This window comes from Mastigoproctus giganteus, chromosome 14 (assembly GCF_048544385.1).
Source record: "Mastigoproctus giganteus isolate SK-2022 chromosome 14, ASM4854438v1, whole genome shotgun sequence".
In the NCBI taxonomy this organism is placed as follows: Eukaryota; Metazoa; Arthropoda; class Arachnida; order Uropygi; family Thelyphonidae; genus Mastigoproctus; species Mastigoproctus giganteus.
Genome location: NC_143588.1, coordinates 67,568,603 through 67,589,213, shown reverse-complemented (window position 1 = coordinate 67,589,213; position 20,611 = coordinate 67,568,603). Strand labels below are relative to the sequence as shown.

At 36.5% G+C, this 20,611-nt stretch overlaps 1 protein-coding gene across 3 annotated transcripts in view; it reads right to left on the bottom strand.

Annotated features, from left to right (window-relative positions):
• The window catches only part of LOC150075192 (centaurin-gamma-1A-like), a 287,147-nt gene that overhangs the window by 30,462 nt on the left and 236,074 nt on the right, over nt 1–20,611 (bottom strand). For all 3 annotated transcript variants that reach the window (XM_090389157.1, XM_090389158.1, XM_090389156.1), the window contains exon 12: nt 14,656–14,773. In XM_090389157.1, coding sequence (XP_090245283.1) covers nt 14,656–14,773 — 118 coding nt within the window. The remainder of the gene's footprint in view (nt 1–14,655; nt 14,774–20,611) is intronic.

Sequence of the window (20,611 nt, the reverse complement as noted above, 5' to 3'; positions counted from 1 at the left end):
CAGCAAGCATTTATATATAGAACTGTCATCATCACAGCCTAAGGCTACTAATCCTAAACTAAAAATACTCAGGAATAATTTCATCAATGAATTGTTCTGCTATTGGTAAATTAACACTTCACTGGGTTGAACTAGAAACTACAGGTGGGACCATAAAGCAGGGAGGTGAATTTATATATTAAAAAAATAAAAATTCCTTTAAAAATAAATAAATATATAAATAACTTTGTTAACTTTCGTTTGGTAACTTAAATTTAACTTTATAGTGGTTAAAAGTTTTGTCAACAGTTTAATTTCTGAAATATTTTGATAATTATAATACATATATTAAAATGCTGTAATCTTTCTAAGTTTATATTTGACATTAATAATGGTTGCTACAAAAGATCCACTTACAATACAAAGTCCAAGGAACTCATCACTGGTGTGAGCTATGAGTTTGTCATTTGTGTGTGAAAAGGTTTTAAGGTTGGTCAAATGGACAAACCTAGCTCAACTGATGATTCTTTTCTTTACACTCAATGTAAGGAGTGTACCAATCTCAAATTAGAACTTGTTGTATTACGAGAAGAATGTGAGTCACTGAAGAACCACTTACCCTAGAAACAAATGTAAGTGGGAGCTTGTCAGGAACTCAAGTATCTCACAACCTGTCAAAGTTATGCACCTCAATTCAGGTCACAGATAAGAATAATCAAGTGCATACCACTCTGGTTGTGAGGAAGTCTAGTTTTATAGGGAGACTACTTTCAGGGAGCCAACCGGGCTAGCCAGGTGGGTAAAGTGCCTGACTGGCAACCCAAAGGTCGCGGGTTCGAATCCCGCCTCGGGCTTGGATCAAAGTACTGCAAAAACCTTGGGAGGTGCATTATGGCCACAGAAGCCGATGCGCCAACAACTACCAAAAAAAAAAAAAAAAACTTTCAGGGAAACGAGTAATTTTTTTGTAATAAAGATAAGTGACCAGAATCAGGATCTGTTTGCTGGGTGTAACAACTGATAACGTTACCAACAGATTTTCAGATTTTAAGGGGGAGTGGAGGTAAAGAGAGCATTATTATTCTTGTGGGGACTAACGATATTAAATGAACATGGTCTGGTCATTTGTTGAATAAATATAGGAACATGCTGAAAATATGCCACGAGTTATGTCAGAATGCGTAAGTGTCTGCAATTCTGCCCAGACACGATAGGCGGGATTATATACTGAAAACCTTGTGGATTAACTCAAGACTTGAGGGAATCTGAGAGACTCTAGGGAGGGTATTTTTTATCAGTGTGTCCCGCATTTGTAGGTAGAAGGAATCTATTTTGTAGAGATGGTATTCTTTTGAACAAAGGTGGAGCAAGGATTTCTGCTAGTATCATTCAGGATACCTGAATGATACTAGCAGAAATTTGAAGTTTTTCTTTTGGCTAGCAAGTTGGAAATTGCTGCAACAAGTTACCTTCACTGGTAGTTGAGGATCCCTGTTGCTCCAAACTGGATCCCTGTTGTTCCTTAAAGGTTCAGGGAAACTGACAGTTAGGGAGGAGGAGGGTATGATACATCCGCATTTAACTAATGATATGGGTCAAAGTAATGCTTGCACTCACCTCAAGAATTTTTGTTTGTAGCTACAACAGCAATGTTGGCAAGATTTTCTGAGGGTAGCAATGTTTCAAATGACTGGGATAATACATAGGGAAACAAGCCTAAGAATACTTAGTCAAATAGAGCAGAAAAAGATAGCATGGAATAGTTACTGAGTGATGAAAAGTACTGAATCTTACAAAAGTTACAAGTTTATAGGTAACAGTACCACAGACAAGATTAGAGAGGCCAAGGCTGCATATGAGAAAGCACTAGCTAAAAGAGCAAAGAATGGGGACAAGGAATTTTTCATGTATGTGAATAAAAGGAAGAAAAAAGCAAATCAGATCAGACCCTTGTGCGCTGGGTGTGAGAAAGTCTTAGCCAAACCAGCTGATGTTGCGTATGAATTGAACAGATGCTTTGTATCTGTTTTTACTGAAGAAAGATAATTCATGCTGAGATGAGGCTGTGAGAGTGAGGCCAAGCCATATGAAATTAGTGATTTTGAAATTACAGATGTTTATCAGAAAAACTTTCGAGCATAAAGACAAGTAGCGCTCTTGGCACTGATGGCATATACCAAGTAATTTTGAAGGAGGCCACCAGGGAGTGTATTGAACCATTGAAGTTAATTATGAGGGCAACTTAGGACTCGGGAGAGATTCCTTTGGATTGGAGAAGTCCGAATGTATCACAAATAAATAAAGGTGGTTCTAACAGCGAAGTTGGTACCTACAGACTGGTTAGTTTGACTTAAATTTTAGTGAAAATATTAGAGGCAATGATTAAGAGTGAAGTCCAGGGACATTTAGATAGAGGGTATTCGAAATAACACACATGATTTTGTTAAGGGAAAATCACATTTAACTAACTTAATAGGCTATTTTGCCACAGTGACTCACGAGTTGGATGTCAGGAACAATTTCCACATAGTTTATTTGGATTTTAGAAGACACATGACTCTGTCCCTCATGTGAGGTTACTGTATAAGTTGGAACATATTGGGATTACCTGAAAATTTCTATGATCGATTGCTGGGTGGCTGCAGGGCAGAAGGCAGAGGACTGTGATTAATGGATATTCTTCAGATTGGTGTAAAGTCAGAAGTAGAGTTCCTCTAAGATTGGTTCTTGAACCACTGTTGTTTCTGATTTTCATAAATGACATGATGAAGGAATAGAAGGCATGATATCAAAATTTGCAGACAATGTAGATTGGTGGAGTAATTAATGATCAGTACCAAGCAGCACTCCTTCAGGATGACTTGAACAGGATTGAAGAATGGTCAGAAAAGTGGCAGCTTGTTTTAATGCAGCAAAATGTAAGGTCTTACACTTGGGGAATACCAACCCCAAAATAAATTATACACTTGGTGAGGTTGAATTAAAAACAGTAGAGGAAGAGAGTTCTGGGAGTTATAATATGGGCAGATGTGATCTTTTCTGAGCAGTGTAATCAATTTATTGAACATTATCCTGTAGAGATAGGGAGGTCATAGTACCACTGTATAAGGCAATTGTAAGAACACATTTGAAATACTGTGTTCCAAGTACAGAGACCTCATTTGAAAAAAAGACATTGAGATTCTTGAAAGGGTCCAAAGACGGGCAACTTGCATGGTGAGATCAGCAAAAGGGCGACCATTATGTGGACTACAGAGCTTGGTAACCAGGCACTTCAGATATGACCCAATTGAGGTTTATAAGGTTCTGAGAGAGTTTAGTAATCTGAGTGAAGGTAGAATTTTCACTGTTATAAAGAATTCCAGAACTAGGCAGTATACATTCAATTATAGGAGAAGAGGTTTAGACTAGACTGTGGGAAGTTTTTCTTTTGGCTAGCAAGTTGGAAATTGCTGCAACAAGTTACCTTCACTGGTAGTTGAGGATGATAGTTTGAATAAATTCAAAGGTCAACTGAATAGTTACCTACATGAAGCGGGAAGCAAGTAATTTGCATTTTCTTATCTGCTAGTGGTTTTCCCCCCAGCCAGTGCAGCAAAAGGCTGTGGCTTCCTTGCACTATATGGCTATTACTATTGCTACTATATCTCTTGTTAAACTACATAGTCTCAGTGGCCGACGTTTAACTCTGGCATAGCTAATTGCTTTCCAGTAGAGTATAACTTTCTTCAGTTCTTTAGAACATTAAGAAATTAAATCTCATCCATATGTACATCCATCCTACATATATATACATTGGACAGATACTACATACTCATATTCAAACTCCCTTCTTGTTTTTGCATGACATGCTAATTGTAAATGATGATATCTCGACCTTCTGCAATTCTGTGCTACAGTCTCCTCTATAATACTGACCAAGAGTCTGCATAATATGTGTGTATAATGGGGTGGTTATTTAAAACAAAATTTAAAACTGTTTTCTTAATTCTAGTCAAAATACAAACTTTCCAAATGATCCTCATATATGAAGTAATGTTTCTTTGTAAATTTTTTCTGAACATTATTTTCCTTTTCCATCATGCAATTATATTATACTACTCTGCATTTTGAAAGGAAATTCACTGATATTTCCTCAGAAAATAGTGTTTCTGATTCATTTTCTAATTCTGATTTCAAAACTGACTTCCATTTGTTTCCATCACATCAGGTTTCTTCAAAAATTATGAAAGAAAATTTTATTTTTCACAAAATTTTTATTAATTTTGGCAGCATCCGTTCACTAAAATTATAACAAAATGCTACTTTTACCAGACATTTATATTTAAATAAAACACTTAAAAAGGGCAGTGTGGTAAAAAGTCCACTAAATACTCACCTCTTATTTTAAAAACTGATCTATGATGAGTAAAGTTTTTGAAAGTTTTTGTTGCTTTGATTTTCTTGCAGATCCTTCTATTTTACAGTTCCCCTTCAGCACAAAGCAATAATCAGCAATCATGTTGACATTCCAACCCCCCTTGTACCTTATCTCCATGTCTTTAATGTTCTGGTGAAACCTCTCACCCTGTTCTTCACTAACACTTCCTAGATTTTCTGGAAAGTAGTTGATGTGGGAGTGTAAAAAATGTACCTTGACACTCATGTTGCAGTCCAGCTCCTTGAAGTTTGTTGATATATTTTAAATTATATTCTTGTAGGCTGGATCCCTGTTGTTCCTTAAGAAATTCTCATCAACATATCTTGAGCTAATCCATGCTTGTTTTTTTCTTTTATTCATAGTTACCTCAAAATCTTAGTTCCTCATCAGTTTACGAATTTGAGGCCCAACAAAAATACCTTGTTTTAACTTTTCTAGGATGATCAATGGGAATTTAATACAAAGGTAGTTAAAGCAGGGACTTTCCCGAGGTAAAGCTTTCACAAACAGTTTAGTCAATTCTAGTTTGATGTGCAAGGAGGCCAGTTTTGAAGTCTACCAGTAGTTTACGAACTTGACTTTGATTTACTTTGATTCAGGCAAAGAATTGCTCCTCTTTGGCCAGACATTGACATACTAGTGCTTACTCCTTGCCTAGCTGACACACTTGCAAAAAAGCAAGGCATTTTTGTGTAGCCAGATTGCTGTCTAAGTAACATGCCTGTCACTTTAAAGTCAGCACAGACCAACCATGTCCTTCACGCTTAATATTTGTCAACAACTTCAAGTTCTCATATGTTTCTTTAAAATGCACAGTGAGCTACTAGAATTGACCCATATTTATTTCCACTGTGGAGTAACACACCTTTGAGCTCCTCTTTAATGAGTCAAAGTCTCCACTGAGTAGGATTGTAACTAATTCCAAAATTAAGTCATTTATATTACTGAAAAAAACCATAGAATCATCCTTAGAAAAAGTAGAAAACAAGTTCTCATTCTCTGTGTCTGTACCATGAGAAAAATGTCCATGTGCTAGAAGAATTTTTGACTTAAATCTAGAATCAAAATGTTCTGCAGATTTCTTTGCATTGTTTCTCTTGGTCACTGAGTTTCACTTCAAAATAAGCACAATACACATTCTATACAAATTCTATAGGCGCCTCCGTAGCCAGGTAGGCAGGAGCAGCAGTGCGTAACACACGCTTCTTGATTAGACTGGGGTTCGAGCCCGTGAACACCAAATATGGAGGATGCGGAAAGGTCAGGGAATGACCACCGCATATCCCTGGAGCAATATGGCCTTAGTTGCTAATGCTCCTAAAAACCAAATAACAAACAAACAAACAAATTCTATAATATCTTTTCTTTGCTTGAAGACTACATAACTTCCACAATTATAACAAAATAAGTTCAGATTTTCAAATACTTGCACAAAGACACTTTTTCCACACAAGTCTATTACAATAAAATAATCTCAAAAATAAACTGAGATCACATTGATAAGCACTGCTGCATGGAGCTCTTGAGGACACCTGTGACAACATGTTGGCAACACTGAAAGCAGTGTTGCCAATGTGTGAAGATTTAGTTCACAAATTCACAGCATTTACTCCAAACTTAATATATTCAATAATACAACTTCTGACATCAACTTAAGTGATTTGTGAAAAAAGAGTTTAGTTCTAAAAAAAAAAATAATAGATGAATAAATGCACTTTCCCTAATTTGATATAAAATTTGATGCAAATTCTCTGCTCATAACTCATTTTAAAATGTGACAAAACACATAAAATTCCTTCTATTCAATGTGCTAATTGAGACCGACTGCAGATATATGGGTGATTCATGTACTACTGTATCCAGATAAGTCACCAAACATGTTCCGATAAGTGAAACTAGTTCAACACTGCAATAGAAAGTGGGTTAGGAAATATGAATAGAAACATACAATGTGTTAGGGGCAGCTGTTTTGCTAAATTTGCTACACCTCTTTCTACAATATTTGCACAAAGAACAACTATCCAACAATTTCAAGATACAAAGTCAGTACCAAAACTTTTTGTTCACACCTCATATTTGCTTGTCCATTAAAGTTGCTTTAACCCTTTCCCAGAACCTATTTTTCCTCAAAATGGGCCATAACAGATCGACTTTTTTTATTTTACAGATTAAAAGTATGCATCATGCAAATACTCATTGTAAAGTTTTTTGTGTTTTTTATAAATTTTTTAATAGAAAATTGATGGGAGTAATTAACCCATTTGGGCTATTCTGAGTTATCTCGTGTATGCCAAAAAGTCTGACCAATTTGACTGGATACTATAATGTGGTCACAAAGGAACTGGATGCTAAAAATAATTTTGATATCATATACTTGGATTTCAGTAAAGCTTTTGATACTGTTGCACATGGAAGACTGCTGTACAAATTGGAAGGGTAAGTTACTGCAATGGATAAAGGGATGGTTGAGTGGGAGATGGCAGAGAGTGGTAATAAATGGACACTGCTCTACATAGACTAATATTATTAGTGGAGTCCCCAGGGTTCGGTGCTGGGCCCACTGTTGTTTTGTGCATTTATCAATGATATTGATGAAGGTATATCAGGCTTAATATCCAAGTTTGCAGATGATACAAAGGTTGGCAGGGCTGTTAATGACACTAAAGACAATATGCTACTGCAACAGGATCTAGAAAAGTTAGGCAGATGGGCTGAGAAGTGGCAACTGAAGTTTGACATTCACAAATGTAAAGTAGTAGTAGTAATAGTGGCATATGATGCAAGAAAGCAAATGTATGAGCTTATGCAGCATCAGCCAAAAAAAAAAAAAAAATCACACCATTCCCTCCAAATGCCTGTCCAGTTCCTCCTTAAATTTATTCAACCTATCAACTTCCACAATGACAGATGGAAGTTTGTTCCAGCAATTAACCACCCGCTGGCCAAAGGCAAATTTCCGCACATCTGTCCTTTCGTAATTTGAATTTATGCCCCCTTAGGTTCGTAATCTGAACAAGTGGAAGAATCCCATCAGAATTCAGCGTGCTGAACCCATTCAAGGCCTTATACACCTCAATCAAATCACCGCACAGGTGCCTAGTCTCCAGCCACTACAATTTGCAGAACTTAAGCCTCTCTTGATAAGAGGATCCCTTCATTCCCCTCACCAATCTTGTTGCCCTTCTCTGTACACGCTCAAGTAAATCTACATCCTTCCTAAAATGAGGCCTCCAGACCTGTACGCAGTACTCAAGGTGTGGCCTGACCATTGCCTTATACAGAGGGATAATCACCTCCTTTTCCCTGCTAGCAAAATTCCTATATATCATTGACAAAACCCCATGACCTGCCCTGGCAGCCTGTCTGCATTGCTCAGAAAACTTCATATCTGCCTGCACAATTACTCCCAGGTCTTTTTCATTTTCTACCACCTTAAGTGTAGTACCACACAGTTGGTATGTTTCTCTGGGGTTACTTCTGCCCATATGCAGTACTTTGCATTTGTCAAGGTTAAACTTCAGTTGCCACTTCTTAGCCCATCTGCCCAAATTATCTAGATCCTGTTGCAGTAGCACACTGCCATTACTGTTATTAACAACCCTGCCAACCTTTGTATCATCTGCAAACTTCAACATTAAGCCTGATATACCTTCATCAATATCATTGATAAATATACAAACCAACAGTAGACCCAACACCGAACCTTGTGGGACTCCACTAATAACATTAGTCCAAGAAGAGCAGCACCCATTGATTACCACCCTCTGTCTTCTCGCACTTAACCATCCTTTTATCCATTGTAGCAACTTACCCTTAATACCATTCTGCTCCAATTTATACAATAGTCTTCCATGTGCAACAGTGTCAAAAGCTTTCCTGAAATCCAAATATATGATATCAAAATTATTTTTTGCATCCAGTTCCTTTGTAACCACAATATAATATCCTATCAAATTTGTCAGACAAGACTTTCCCTTAACAAACCCATGCTGTGTCTGAATTATTGCTGCAGGCTTGTCTAGATGATCCTGCAATCCATCTTTAACCAGCGACTCCATTATTTTACCCGGAACAGAAGTTAAACTAACTGGTCTGTAATTACTCGTGTCACCCTGCGATCCCCCTTTGTGAATTGGGGAAACATTTGCACATCTCCAGTCCGTGGGAACCTCCCCTGAGTCCAAGGATGCTCTCATAATTATGGCTAAGGGTTTGCTTAGATGCTTTGCCACCTCGTTTAATATAACTGGATAGATCCCATCCACCCCAGGTGCTTTTCTTACGTTTAACTTCAACAATTTCTCTTCCACTTTGCTCTCAGTTATTACAAAATCATTAAGTATCTTGCTACAATTTGATAACCTTCTGCCATTTTCAAACCTTAATAATTCCTCACGTGTGAATGTAGATGCAAAATACTCATTCAGTTTGTTTGCTATCCGAGCAGGATCATCAACAGTCGAACCATCGATGTCAAGTGGACCAATCAGATTCATCCCCTTCCTTTTAGAGTTTATATAAGTAAAGAAATCCTTGCTGTTTTTCTTAGCATCTTTTGCCAAGGATTTCTCGTAATCTGCCTTTGCCTGCCGAACCTTCTTTGTGACCTGATTACAGATTAACTTATATCTGCCATAGGCTTCTGAGTCGCTTGATAATTTATATGCATACCATGCATTTTTCTTCTCTGTTACGAGTCTCATTAGTTCATTTGACAACCATTTAGGCCTAAACCTTGAACAATATTTCTTAATAGGTATGAAACTTTTAGTAGCTTCCACGATTAATTCCTTGAATGCTTCCCACTTAGAATTTACTGTTGGTAACATCGTCAGTTGATCCCACTGTACAGAATTTAAAAACTATCGGAGACCACTGTACTCGCCTTTACGGAAGCAAAAACCCTTTCCTTTACCCCTGATGGTAATTAAATCTTTAAGTAAATCCCACGTCAGTACACTGTGATCACTACCACCTAGCGGTTCTTTTATCTGCGAATTCCTAATACATGAAAGATCACTGCTGATAACCAGATCAAGAGTATTATTTTCTCTGGTTGCTTCTCGAACATGCTGCTGCAGAAAACAATCATCCAATAAATCCACAAAAGTCTGACTAGTGTGTGAGTGCCCAACCCACAAGTTCCAGTCAATATCTGGGAAGTTAAAATTCCCCATTATAAGACATTCCAATTTACTAGCCCACTCTATTTCTCTGTAAAATTGTTCACTGTACTCATTCAAGTCATTAGGCCTATAACACACTCCTACTCTTATTTTTGCTTTTGCAGTGCTTATGTCACACCAAACTGACTCAACAGTGCACTGTTCATCTATATCAACTGGATGCACTTCTTTTGATTTTATGTTTAAGTACTGCATATGGGTAGCAGTAACTCAAGAGAAACGTACCAACTCTGTGACACTACACTCAGGGTGGTGGAGAATGAAAAAGATCTAGGGATAATTGTGCAGTCAGATATTGAGTTCTCTGAGCAGTGCAGACGGGCGGCCAGAGCAGGTCATGGAGTTTTGTCAATGATATATAGGAATTTTGCTGTTTGTTTGTTATTTGGTTTTTAGGAGCATTAGCAACTAAGGCCATACTACTCCGGGGATATGTGGTGGTCATTCCCTGATCTTTCTACATCCTCCGTATTCGATGGTCATGGGCTCGAACCCCAGTCCAATCAAAAAGCGTGTGCTATGCACTGCTGCGCCTGCCGACATGGCTACAGAGGCGCCGGGAATTTTGCTAGCGAAGACAAGGAGGTAATTATCCCTTTGTATAAGACAATGGTCAGGCCTGCCTTAAGTACTGCATACAGGTCTGGAGGCCTCATTTTAGGAAGGATGTAGATTTGCTTGAGCATGTACAGAGAAGCGCAACAAGATTGGTGAGAGGTACAAAGGAGTGTGCTTATGAAGAAAGGCTTAAGTTCTGCAAGTTGCAGCACCTGGAGACTAGGCACCTGCGAGGTGATCTGATAATTCAAGGCCTTATATAGTTTGAGCAAGCTCATAGCTGATGGGATATTTCCACTTGCTCAGACTAAGAATCTGAGGGGGCATAGATTCAAATTGAGGAAAGACAGTTGTAGAATAGATGTGCGGAAGTTTGCCTTTAGCCAATGGGTAGTTGATTGCTGGAACAGAGTTCCATCTGATGTTGTGGAAGTTGATAGCTTAAATAAATTATAAATTTAAGGCTGAGCTAGACAAACATTTGGAGTGACCGGATGGGTGAAATGGGAAGGTTTTTTTTTTTTTTTTTTGGCTGATGCGTATAAGCTTGCTTTCTTGCATCATATGCCTCGCTACTGCTAACAAATTATACAGATTTTTTTAAAATAAATTAGCACTTGAACTAAAAAAACAGGAATAGAAAAACACAAAAAAATGCACACTTACTTTATTCCCTGAAAGACAAATTGAATTCCATAAAAAAAAAAAAAAAAAAAGGGCATTTCATGAAAAACAAACAGTAATTTTATTTGATGTGGTAGGACCTGAAGCAAGGAGTGATTCAAAGGCCAATTTCACTTGTTTCACACATGTAGTGTGTCTCTTTTCGAATATTCTTGCCATCTCTGTTCCGCTTTTTGGAGAATGCCTGACAAGTTCTAGTTGGAAACGTCTTCTTCTCAGTTGGTGGAATATCAATGGGGTAATGGCCTGGTGAATAGCAAGTTGGGTGGGATGTTGAGGACAGTCTTCCCTTTGTAACTGGTGGAATTTGCGGGTGATATTTCTTGATAATTTCACCAATCAGGTCCAACCTGAAATTCAATGGTGAAAGAGCATTTTGGCCATCTGAAATCATGGCTTTATATTGTAGAAATGAATTCCACACAGCTAGGTCCATTAGGTGAAAGAAAACCTTCCTGTAGTATTTTTTAAATCCATTTCCTGGGCAGGGGATAGTTTGCCAAATGCTGGTCAACTTTATCTACACCTCCCATGGAAAAGTTATAGTCACAAACTACTTTGGGTTTCTTCACTACTCCCGTTTGAGTTTCTATTTCTTCCTGAGAAGGATTATGGGCCGTAGATAACAACACTACATCTTTTTTCTTTCCAACATAAGGCCATGACTTTCCCTCTTTGAAAAGCAGCAACCTCTTGCCTTTTCAGCTTTTCCTTTCTGTTTAGTCTCACTGTACCATTAACATCAGTTTTCTTTGTGATGAGAAAGCTAATTGGGGACTGATATAATAATTGTCAACTGTGAGGCAATATCCTTTTCCAAACAGAGGCTTTATGAGAGTCAAAACCACTTGCATAGATATTGGAAGACCAATAAAGTCTGGATCCATTTCTGTGCCTTTTCCTACATATATTATGAAAGTCCAAACATAGCCACTTTCAGATTCACACAGCATATAATACTTTATGCCAAACCTTGAGCACTTCAGTGGCATGTACTGCACCCAACCAAGTCTTCCTTTGTACAGCATCAAGCTTTCATTTATTGTTATGTCTCTTTTAGGCACATGGACATTTCTAAATTTATTTTCTAAAAAGCAATGGACATTATAAATCTTGTTTAGTTTTGGATTTGGTTGCATATTTGCATCCTATGACTCATTATCTGAGAAATGAAGGTATTGTTTTATCTTTTTATAATGCCTAAGAGTCATCATAGTTCCAAACACTGGTGTCTCAAGTAATGGCTTTTTTGACCAGTGCATATATTCTTCAGGCTTTTTCACAATACCTTGCAGCATTTTTGGAGCAAAAAATACTCTCAATTCAGCATGCATCACTGGAGTCCAACTAGAATCATGAGTGCCACTTTGTTCTGCAAATTTATTAGTCTCAGAGCACACTAGATTGATTAGTTCTTTATCAAAAAATAAAGCAAAAAAGTCTATGGGAGTCATTTCATCTGTATTGCTTTCAATGCACAAACCTGGCTGTGCAGAAAATGGAAATCTTAGAGGTGGCAGGGAGGTCTTTAGTGCAGTCAATTTTGCACCACTGTCTAGCATCTAAAACACTGACATCACCATCTTCTTAATATGAATCAAAACCTAAAACATATTCATCAGAATTGGATTCACCAGAAGTTTCCAATTCACTATATGAATCGTCACTAATCTCTTCTTCACTACTCATTATATAAATGAATTGAAAAAATTAAGTGGAACACACAAGCAGTAACCTTCCGCCATAAGCAATAATTGCGAACTACATTCTGATGCATGGCAGCTACAAGTGGATAGGCGAGGTAAGCATCGCTTATGGGCAGCAGTTCAAGAGGGCACTGAAATATTTTTTGATATTGTTTTCTGATTGGTTAATGCTTATCAGTATTCAGCATTTAGGACGGCAAATTTTATTTTGCATATTGGCGGCACATAGGAACTTGCGCTACTGTTCTGACATTGCTGTACAATATAGTAAAATATAAGCCAGTCATCTGCTGCCAGGCATAAGAAAATCCAGAGCAATCTTGGGATTTATCTGGCTAATGCAAAATTAGCCAGATAAATTCCAGAGAAAATACATTTCAGTCCTAAATTTGGAGGTATTATTGTTTGCTTTTATCAAAAGATATTTCATGTAGTTCCAAATAACTTTTAAAAATAAAAATGAGATATCCTGGGATAATCCATGAAGGGGTTAAAGAGAGCTTTATCATACAATCATTGGGCCTGTAGCACATCTCCACCATTACCTTTTTGTATAATGACTTTGTGCCACATAGATTCAACTTTCACCTGGGCTTGATCGGATTCTGGATATATGGAGATCTAAAGTAAAAAAATTTCCATAAAAGAATTGTGGAAATCTAAAATAAAATAATCTTTTTATAATACAATATAATAAAACATTAAAATATAATGGTAAATGAGCCACTGTACATATTGCAACAAGACAACTTGCTTAATACCACAATTTCAAAATTGCAGTATTATAGCAAGTACAAGGCACAAATGATTGTACCGTGTATTATAAAAATATATATGTAGAGAGCAAGTTTTTCAGGATTGTATTTTGATAAAACATATATGGTGCATCACTTATTAGCATTTTCACATATTCAGCTCCATTGACTGCATGAGGCAGAGACAGGAAACTGAAAGCACTTCCTAGTTTAAGGAAATATAATGGTGCAGTACAAGTAAGTCTGTTATCTTCTTTTAACTGCAGATTAGCACTAAAGATTTTATTAACTTATCTCCATTTTCCTAAACTAACCAAATGTAACAGTTTCATTAAGATAAAAGTTAGGGAAAGTAAGAAAAGAGGAGAAAATGGACAATTTATTGGCAACATCAATAGTAGCAGCATGTAGAATGTGTTAAGAGCTAGCATCTTTGCTAAATTTACTACACACTCTCCTCTACAATATTTGCACAACCAACAAAATGCATTCATAACAGAGGTGCATACTGAAAATGTAAAATTTTAAATTAATATCTTAGTTTAAAATTTTATGTTTTTCTATGTTATTTTATGCCCTATATTCTGGATCTTTATTTTAATACAGAAATCAGAATGTTTTTATTGTTATATTTGATATTACAATGTTTTCAAAAATATCGATTCCTGGAAAAGTATCTATATTGTTCTCTTTCTATCGATCCTTGAATGGGAGTTTCAGTGAGTTTACGGCTACTTTTAATCAATAAATTCAGAATCCTGGACATTTATTCTCAGCAGTGTATAATTTTTTTAAAATTTATAAATGCCACTTAATGAACTTTTTTCCCCTCTCCTTAAAATTCTCAGCAAGAGTACTCACTTCATGTTAGGTAAAACAGGATATGCACAGTGGTCAAGCAGTCAATCATGATTAGTGAAAGCCAATGATGCAACAACATCACATCATGTCACATGATCAGTTGCACAACATCTACAGCAAAGTTTTTGATAGAGATACAGAGTCACTTTGCTCTTGTCTTCATTTCCTACCTTCTTTTACCTATCTTGAAGAAATTGTTAAGTCCAGTTAAGTTAGGAAAATGAAAATAAGTTAATAAATTTTTTTTATAATTTGCAGTTAAAAGAAGAAAATTTGCTCATTCACATATTGAAGTACCACTGATCACAGTTCTGAATGACTCCAATTGTGCTATTGCTGGAGCAGCCTACAAGAAAATGCTGCTACTCAGATACAATAACACACTGTCATTGTATCTGAGTAGACTCCTCAAAAAACCTCCCTGTATACCTGTATAATTATACACATAAACATAATTATATTTTTTTACTAAGATTTTACATTTTTATACATAAATATATACATACTGCCACTCATCTAGGTCTAAAGACCTAACCCTGGAAATGTGGGAACCTAGATTTCTGTGTATGCCAGAGCATTCAATACACATCAGAACACCAAGATTTAGACTGGCCCAGTCTGGATCTATGAAGGATATAAAAAAAAAAAAAAAAACAGGGAGAGGGGGGGGGAGAGAGAGAGAGAGAGAACTGTTTTAAATAAAAATATTAAACTGAGAAGAGTACTTAATAAAATGCAGACATTCTTAAATGATCCTTAGCAAAATATATGATTAGCTAAACTCATTTTGTGTTAGAACTCAATAAGTTCTAACATTCTGTAATAAACACTGAAAATGCCCATTATATAAGCTGCTGAGAATCAGAGTGGTGTAAGTCAAATTTACACTTTCAGTATTTTAGTACCTTGTCACAAAAAACTCATGAAACATGAGTGGCCCCAGATATAATGATAAGATAAGCCAGTGCTGGCCACAAGCATGTTCAACCAGTTCTGTTGAACACGTCCCTGCTCTCAAGTGGTCAAAACAATATTGTTTATTATTCATATTTAAAATTTTTGTTCAATATAATATAAAATTATTTAATTATTTCTTAGTTACTGTAAAATTTGAAAAATTAAAAAAAAAATAACTATTACAAAATCACTCTGTATAAGTTTTGCACAGGACACCAGGGCCCCACAAGTAATTCTTGAACAAGGCCCCACAAATTTTGGGGCCAGCTCTGGATAAGCTTATAGACAACAATCTGATAAATTGCAACTTAATAAGAACAATTGAAGGTCATAAATTTTCATGTGCAGTTCAAAAGCTAAGAGTTTTATTGCTTGTTTTTTTAATACATTTTGGATCCTTTGACAGTTTTATTTTTTATATAATAAAAAAGCTGTCAATAATAACTTATTTTGGTAAATTTATTGCAAGTTCAACATACAAACGCTGGTCACTTCAGGACCTGAAAATGGCTAGTTTTTGGATGATAAATCTAAACAAACATGAAGTACCAAATTAAATGAGCAAATTAATTCTGTTTACATGAGCTTAGGTAAAGAGAAGCAACATTGTGTCAGCAACATTGGTAATTTGCCCAGTCAGCAGCATCAGCTGCCTACTTTTTCCAGTTTATCCACATGATTAACTTTTTTTTAAAATTAGCTTTATTAATTATATTATTTTATTTGTATAAGGATAATTAATTCTTTCATCTCCTTTGGCATTCATTAAAATTGGAAACAAGCAGCCTGCAATTAAAAAACTGATGCAAAATAAAGTTGCAGGAGTGATTACCAACAAAAATCATTTCAGTAATGTTCCATAAAAATAAAAAAAGTTATACAGATATTGGAATACTGTCAATCACCCTAAAATCAATGTAAAAAAAAATAAAAGGCACTCAATTCAGAGAAAACATATTACATGCATTCTGAATAAAACATACACTTTATTCTATTCAGAATGCAGAATTTTGGTTATAATTTCTCAGTATGTAATATGCACTTTCCATTGGCATCATAGTTGAAGTGCAGTTCTTCCGATATGCACTTTCAAGGTCACTGTGTGCCAATACACTACAAAGTGTTACAACTTAAAGTGTTTAACTCTTTTGCAAGTACACATGCACATGTTTTCGATGTATGTATGTATACACTGTGCAGTAAGCACCTGTGTATACGTTTTCGATGTATAGGTGCTGTGGAGTATATATATACACACACACACATGCATGTGCACACAGATGGTTATTAAAAAGTAGATTAACAACTTTGTATGCTGATAACAGTGTTGTAGATAAAATGAATGGGTATGTGGTTCACTATTGTGGCTATCTTTATATGGGTATATAAAAGATAGCCATGTAGTGAAGTTTTTTTTAAAACAATTAGTAGTTGTGTCAGCCCCAACCAGAGACACTATAGTAGCATCAAAAACATGGCAGATTTCACCTGTGCCAAAAAAAACACAGTGTTTCTTTTGGTTTCAGGAAATAAAGTAAATAACAACAGTTTGGAAATGATTCTGCACTTGTTTTACAAAGGATCCTCCCAGCAGAAATTCAGTCTATCAGTGGCACAGAAATTTCATGAATATGGGATGTGTGACTCATGCAAAGAAGACAGGTGAACTAAGTGTGAGTGATGAAACAGTGAAGGAAGTGAGTCATATGTTCTTGAGAAGCTGGAGAAAATCAACATATACAAGTCATGAACTAAGTCTGCAGCTGAAACTTTAACATTATCAAGTGGTGCATGCAATCACAAATGAAGACAACGAAATGACCTGCTCAAGCATGTCATGTTCAGTGATGAATCCACATTTCAACACATATAATATTTGTGTTTGGGGCATAGAAAAACAAGGTAGGTACTTAGTTGAACATGTTTGTGACAGCCCAAAAACCAATTTGTTCTGTGCTTTGAGTTGGAGAATGTTTATGGGCATTTCATTTTTCATGAAAAAAGAAATTATCACCAGAGTTGTTTATCTCAATGTGCTTGAGAACTTTCTGATACCACAAATAAGTGCTGATGACACCCCAGTGAATGATTGCCCTTTCAACAAAATGGCATGTCACCTCATTATCATCAAGATGTGAGAGAACTGCCTGGATCAGCACCCCCAAAATAGATCGGTTGGTTGTTCGAGTCCCATTCATTCGCGTCCACAATTCCAGACTTGGTACTACTGGATTTCTATATATGGGGTTTTGTGAAAGATGATGTCAATCAACCAGCATTACCAAGTAATGTAGTTGAACTAAAGGAAAATTAAATCCTGAAACACTGTATAATATAAGGGAGTTGCCTGATTTTTGGTGAGATGTTTGTAAAATAACCACTGTACTCATACATAAAATCTGCAGCTGTAGCTTATCAAAAGTTAGGTCCTAATGTTTTGTGTTTGTCTTCCCTCAGTTTCTAAAATTATGTGCTTACAAATTTTTATACACCATGAACTATTAGAACAATTTGAGGGCAACTGGGGTACTATTTCTACCCTTCACTCTGTCTAAACTATCATCTGCTTATTGAATTCCTGCTTCTACTCCAGCCCTTGCTATATGTATAGAATTTGCATCTTATTTGTTTATAATTGTCTCCTGGTTGCTATCTATTGGGATAATTATGATTCTGCCAGTAACCTACTAAACTGTTGATAATAGTAATAGTCATCATTATTATTATTTATTATTATTAGCTATATTTTGCACCAGCCCAAAAAAAAATTCCCTAGTTACCCTGAGAGAGAGAGACCCTGGGTGTGCCAAGCCCATACTCACCAGATGTGAGCAAGAAAGTGAAGTTTTTTCTGCACTGGCTGAAAAAAGAAAAGAAAAAGAATACAAATTATTTGCTTTCCTCCACACACAGGCAACTATCCAGTTGATGTTTGAATTTATTCAAACTGTCAGCCTCAACTACCTGCAAAGGCAACCTGTTCCGGCAATTTCCAACTCGCCGGCGAAAAGAAAACTTCCTACAATCTAATCTAAACCTCTTCCCATGTAATTTGAATTTATGGCCCCTATTTCTGGAATTCATTATAATAGTGAAAATTCTGTCTTCATTCATTTTACAAGCCCTTTTTCAGAGCCTTATAAACCTCAATCAGGTCACCTCTGAGGTGATTGGTAGCCAAACTCTGCAGACCACATAATCGAAGTCTTTCCTCATATGGTAGCCCTTATGCGAGCTGCCCATCTTTGGATTTCATTCAAAAAGTGTGTCTTTTATCAGATGAGGTCTTCATATTTGAATGCATTATTCCAAATGTGGTCTCACAATTATGTTATACAGTGAGACTATGATCTCTCTATCTCTACAGAAAAATGTTCGATAAATCATCGATAGGACACCACGGGCTTTCCTGGTTGCCTGTTTACATTTCTCAGGAAACTTCAAATCTGCCCGTATCACAACTCCTAGATTGCTTTCTTCCTCTACTGTTTTTAATTCAACCCCACCAAGTGTAAAATTTAATTTTGGGTTGCTATTCACTAAGTGTAAGACCTTGCATTTTGCTGCATTAAAACACAGCTGCCGGTTTTCTGACCATTCACGAAGTATGTTCAAGTCATCCTGAAGGAGTGCTGCTTGGTATTGATCATTAACTACTTTACCAATCTTTTAGTCATCTGCAAATTTTGACATCACACCTTCTATCCCTTCAATGATATCGTTTATGAAATCAGAAAAAACCAGTGGTCCCAGAACTGATTCTTGGAGGAATACACTTCTGACTTTACCTCCATCTAAAGAATATCCATTAATCACAACACTCTTCGGCCTTGCAGCCACCCAGGGATCGATCATAGAATTTTTAAGGTCATTCTATGTTCCTGCTTATATAGAAAACTTTTATGAGGAAAAGAGTCATGTGTCTTGCTAAAATCTAAATAAACTGTGTGGAAATTGTACCCTATATCCAACTCATGAGTCACTATGGCAAAATAGCACATTTAGTTAGTTAAATATGATTTTCTCTTAACAAAAACCATGTTGTGTGTTATTTCGAATGCCCGATATTTCAATGTCTCTGGACTGCACTTTTAATCATTGCTTCTAATATTTTCCCTACCACTGAAGTGAAACTAACTGGTCTGTAGTTACCAACTTCGCTGTTGGAACTATTTTTATGTATTCGTGATATCGAGAGTTTAGTGTCAAACAACATTAACTACAAAATCATTTTGTAGTAAAGTAGTATTTGTAATTAACCAAGAAAAAGTCATTTGACATTTTCTTGATTTATCAGAAATGTGTTTATTAGCATTAGCATATGATGCAAGAAAGCAACCTTATACAGCATCAGCAAATAAAAAATAAATAAATAAAAAAAAATTCTCATTTCACCCATTCATTTGCTCCAAATGTTTGTCTAGTTCTGCCTTGAATCTATTTAAGCTATCAACTTCTACAATATGTGGAAGTTTGTTCCAGCTATCAACCACCCGCTGGCTAAAGGCAAACTTCCGCACATCTATCCTACAACTGTCCTTCCCCAATTTGAATTTATGTCCCCTCAGGCAATTATTCTGAGCAAGAGGAAGAATCCCATCAGCACTGAGCATGCTCAATCCATTCAAGGCCTCATACATCTCAATCAGACCAGCTCGCAGGTGCCTAGTCTCCAGACACTGTAATTTGCAAAAATTAAGCCTTTCTTCATAAGAGCAACCCTTCATTCCATTCACTAATCTTGTTGCCTTTCTCTGTACTCGTTCCAGCATCTCTAAATCCTTCTTAAAATGAGGCCCCCCAGACCTGTATACAGTACTCAAGGTGTAGCCTGACCACTGCCTTATACAAGGGGATAATCACCTCCTTATCCCTGCTAGAAAAATTCCTGTATATCATTGACAAGACACTATGACCTACTCTTGCAGACCATCTTCACTGCTCAGAAACCTTCATATCTGACTGCACAATTACCCCAGGTCCTTTTCATTCTCAACCACCGTCAGTGTAGTACTACACAGTTGATATGTTACTGTGGCATTACTGCTTCCCATATGCAGTACTTTACATTTGTTAATGTTAAACTTCAGTTTCCACCTAGATCCCATTCACCTCAGGTGCCTTTCTTTGATGTATCTTCAACAATTTCTCCTCCACTTTGCTCTCAGTTATTACAAAATCATCTAGCTGACTGCCAGAGTTTAATACAACTCTGCCATTCCCTTCCCTGAATAACTCCTCATGTGTGAATGTAGATGAAAAATACTCATTTAGTTTGGTAGCTACCTGAGCAGGATCATCAACATTTGAACCACTGATATCAAGTGGACCAATATGATTCATCCCCTTCCTTCTAGAGTTTACATAAGTAAAGAACTCTTTGCTGTTTTTCTTTGAATCCTTTGCCAAAGATTTCTCCTAATCTGCCTTTGCCTGCCTAATCTCCTTTGTGACTTGGTTACAGACCAGCTTATATCTATCATATAAGCTGGTCTGATTTACTGG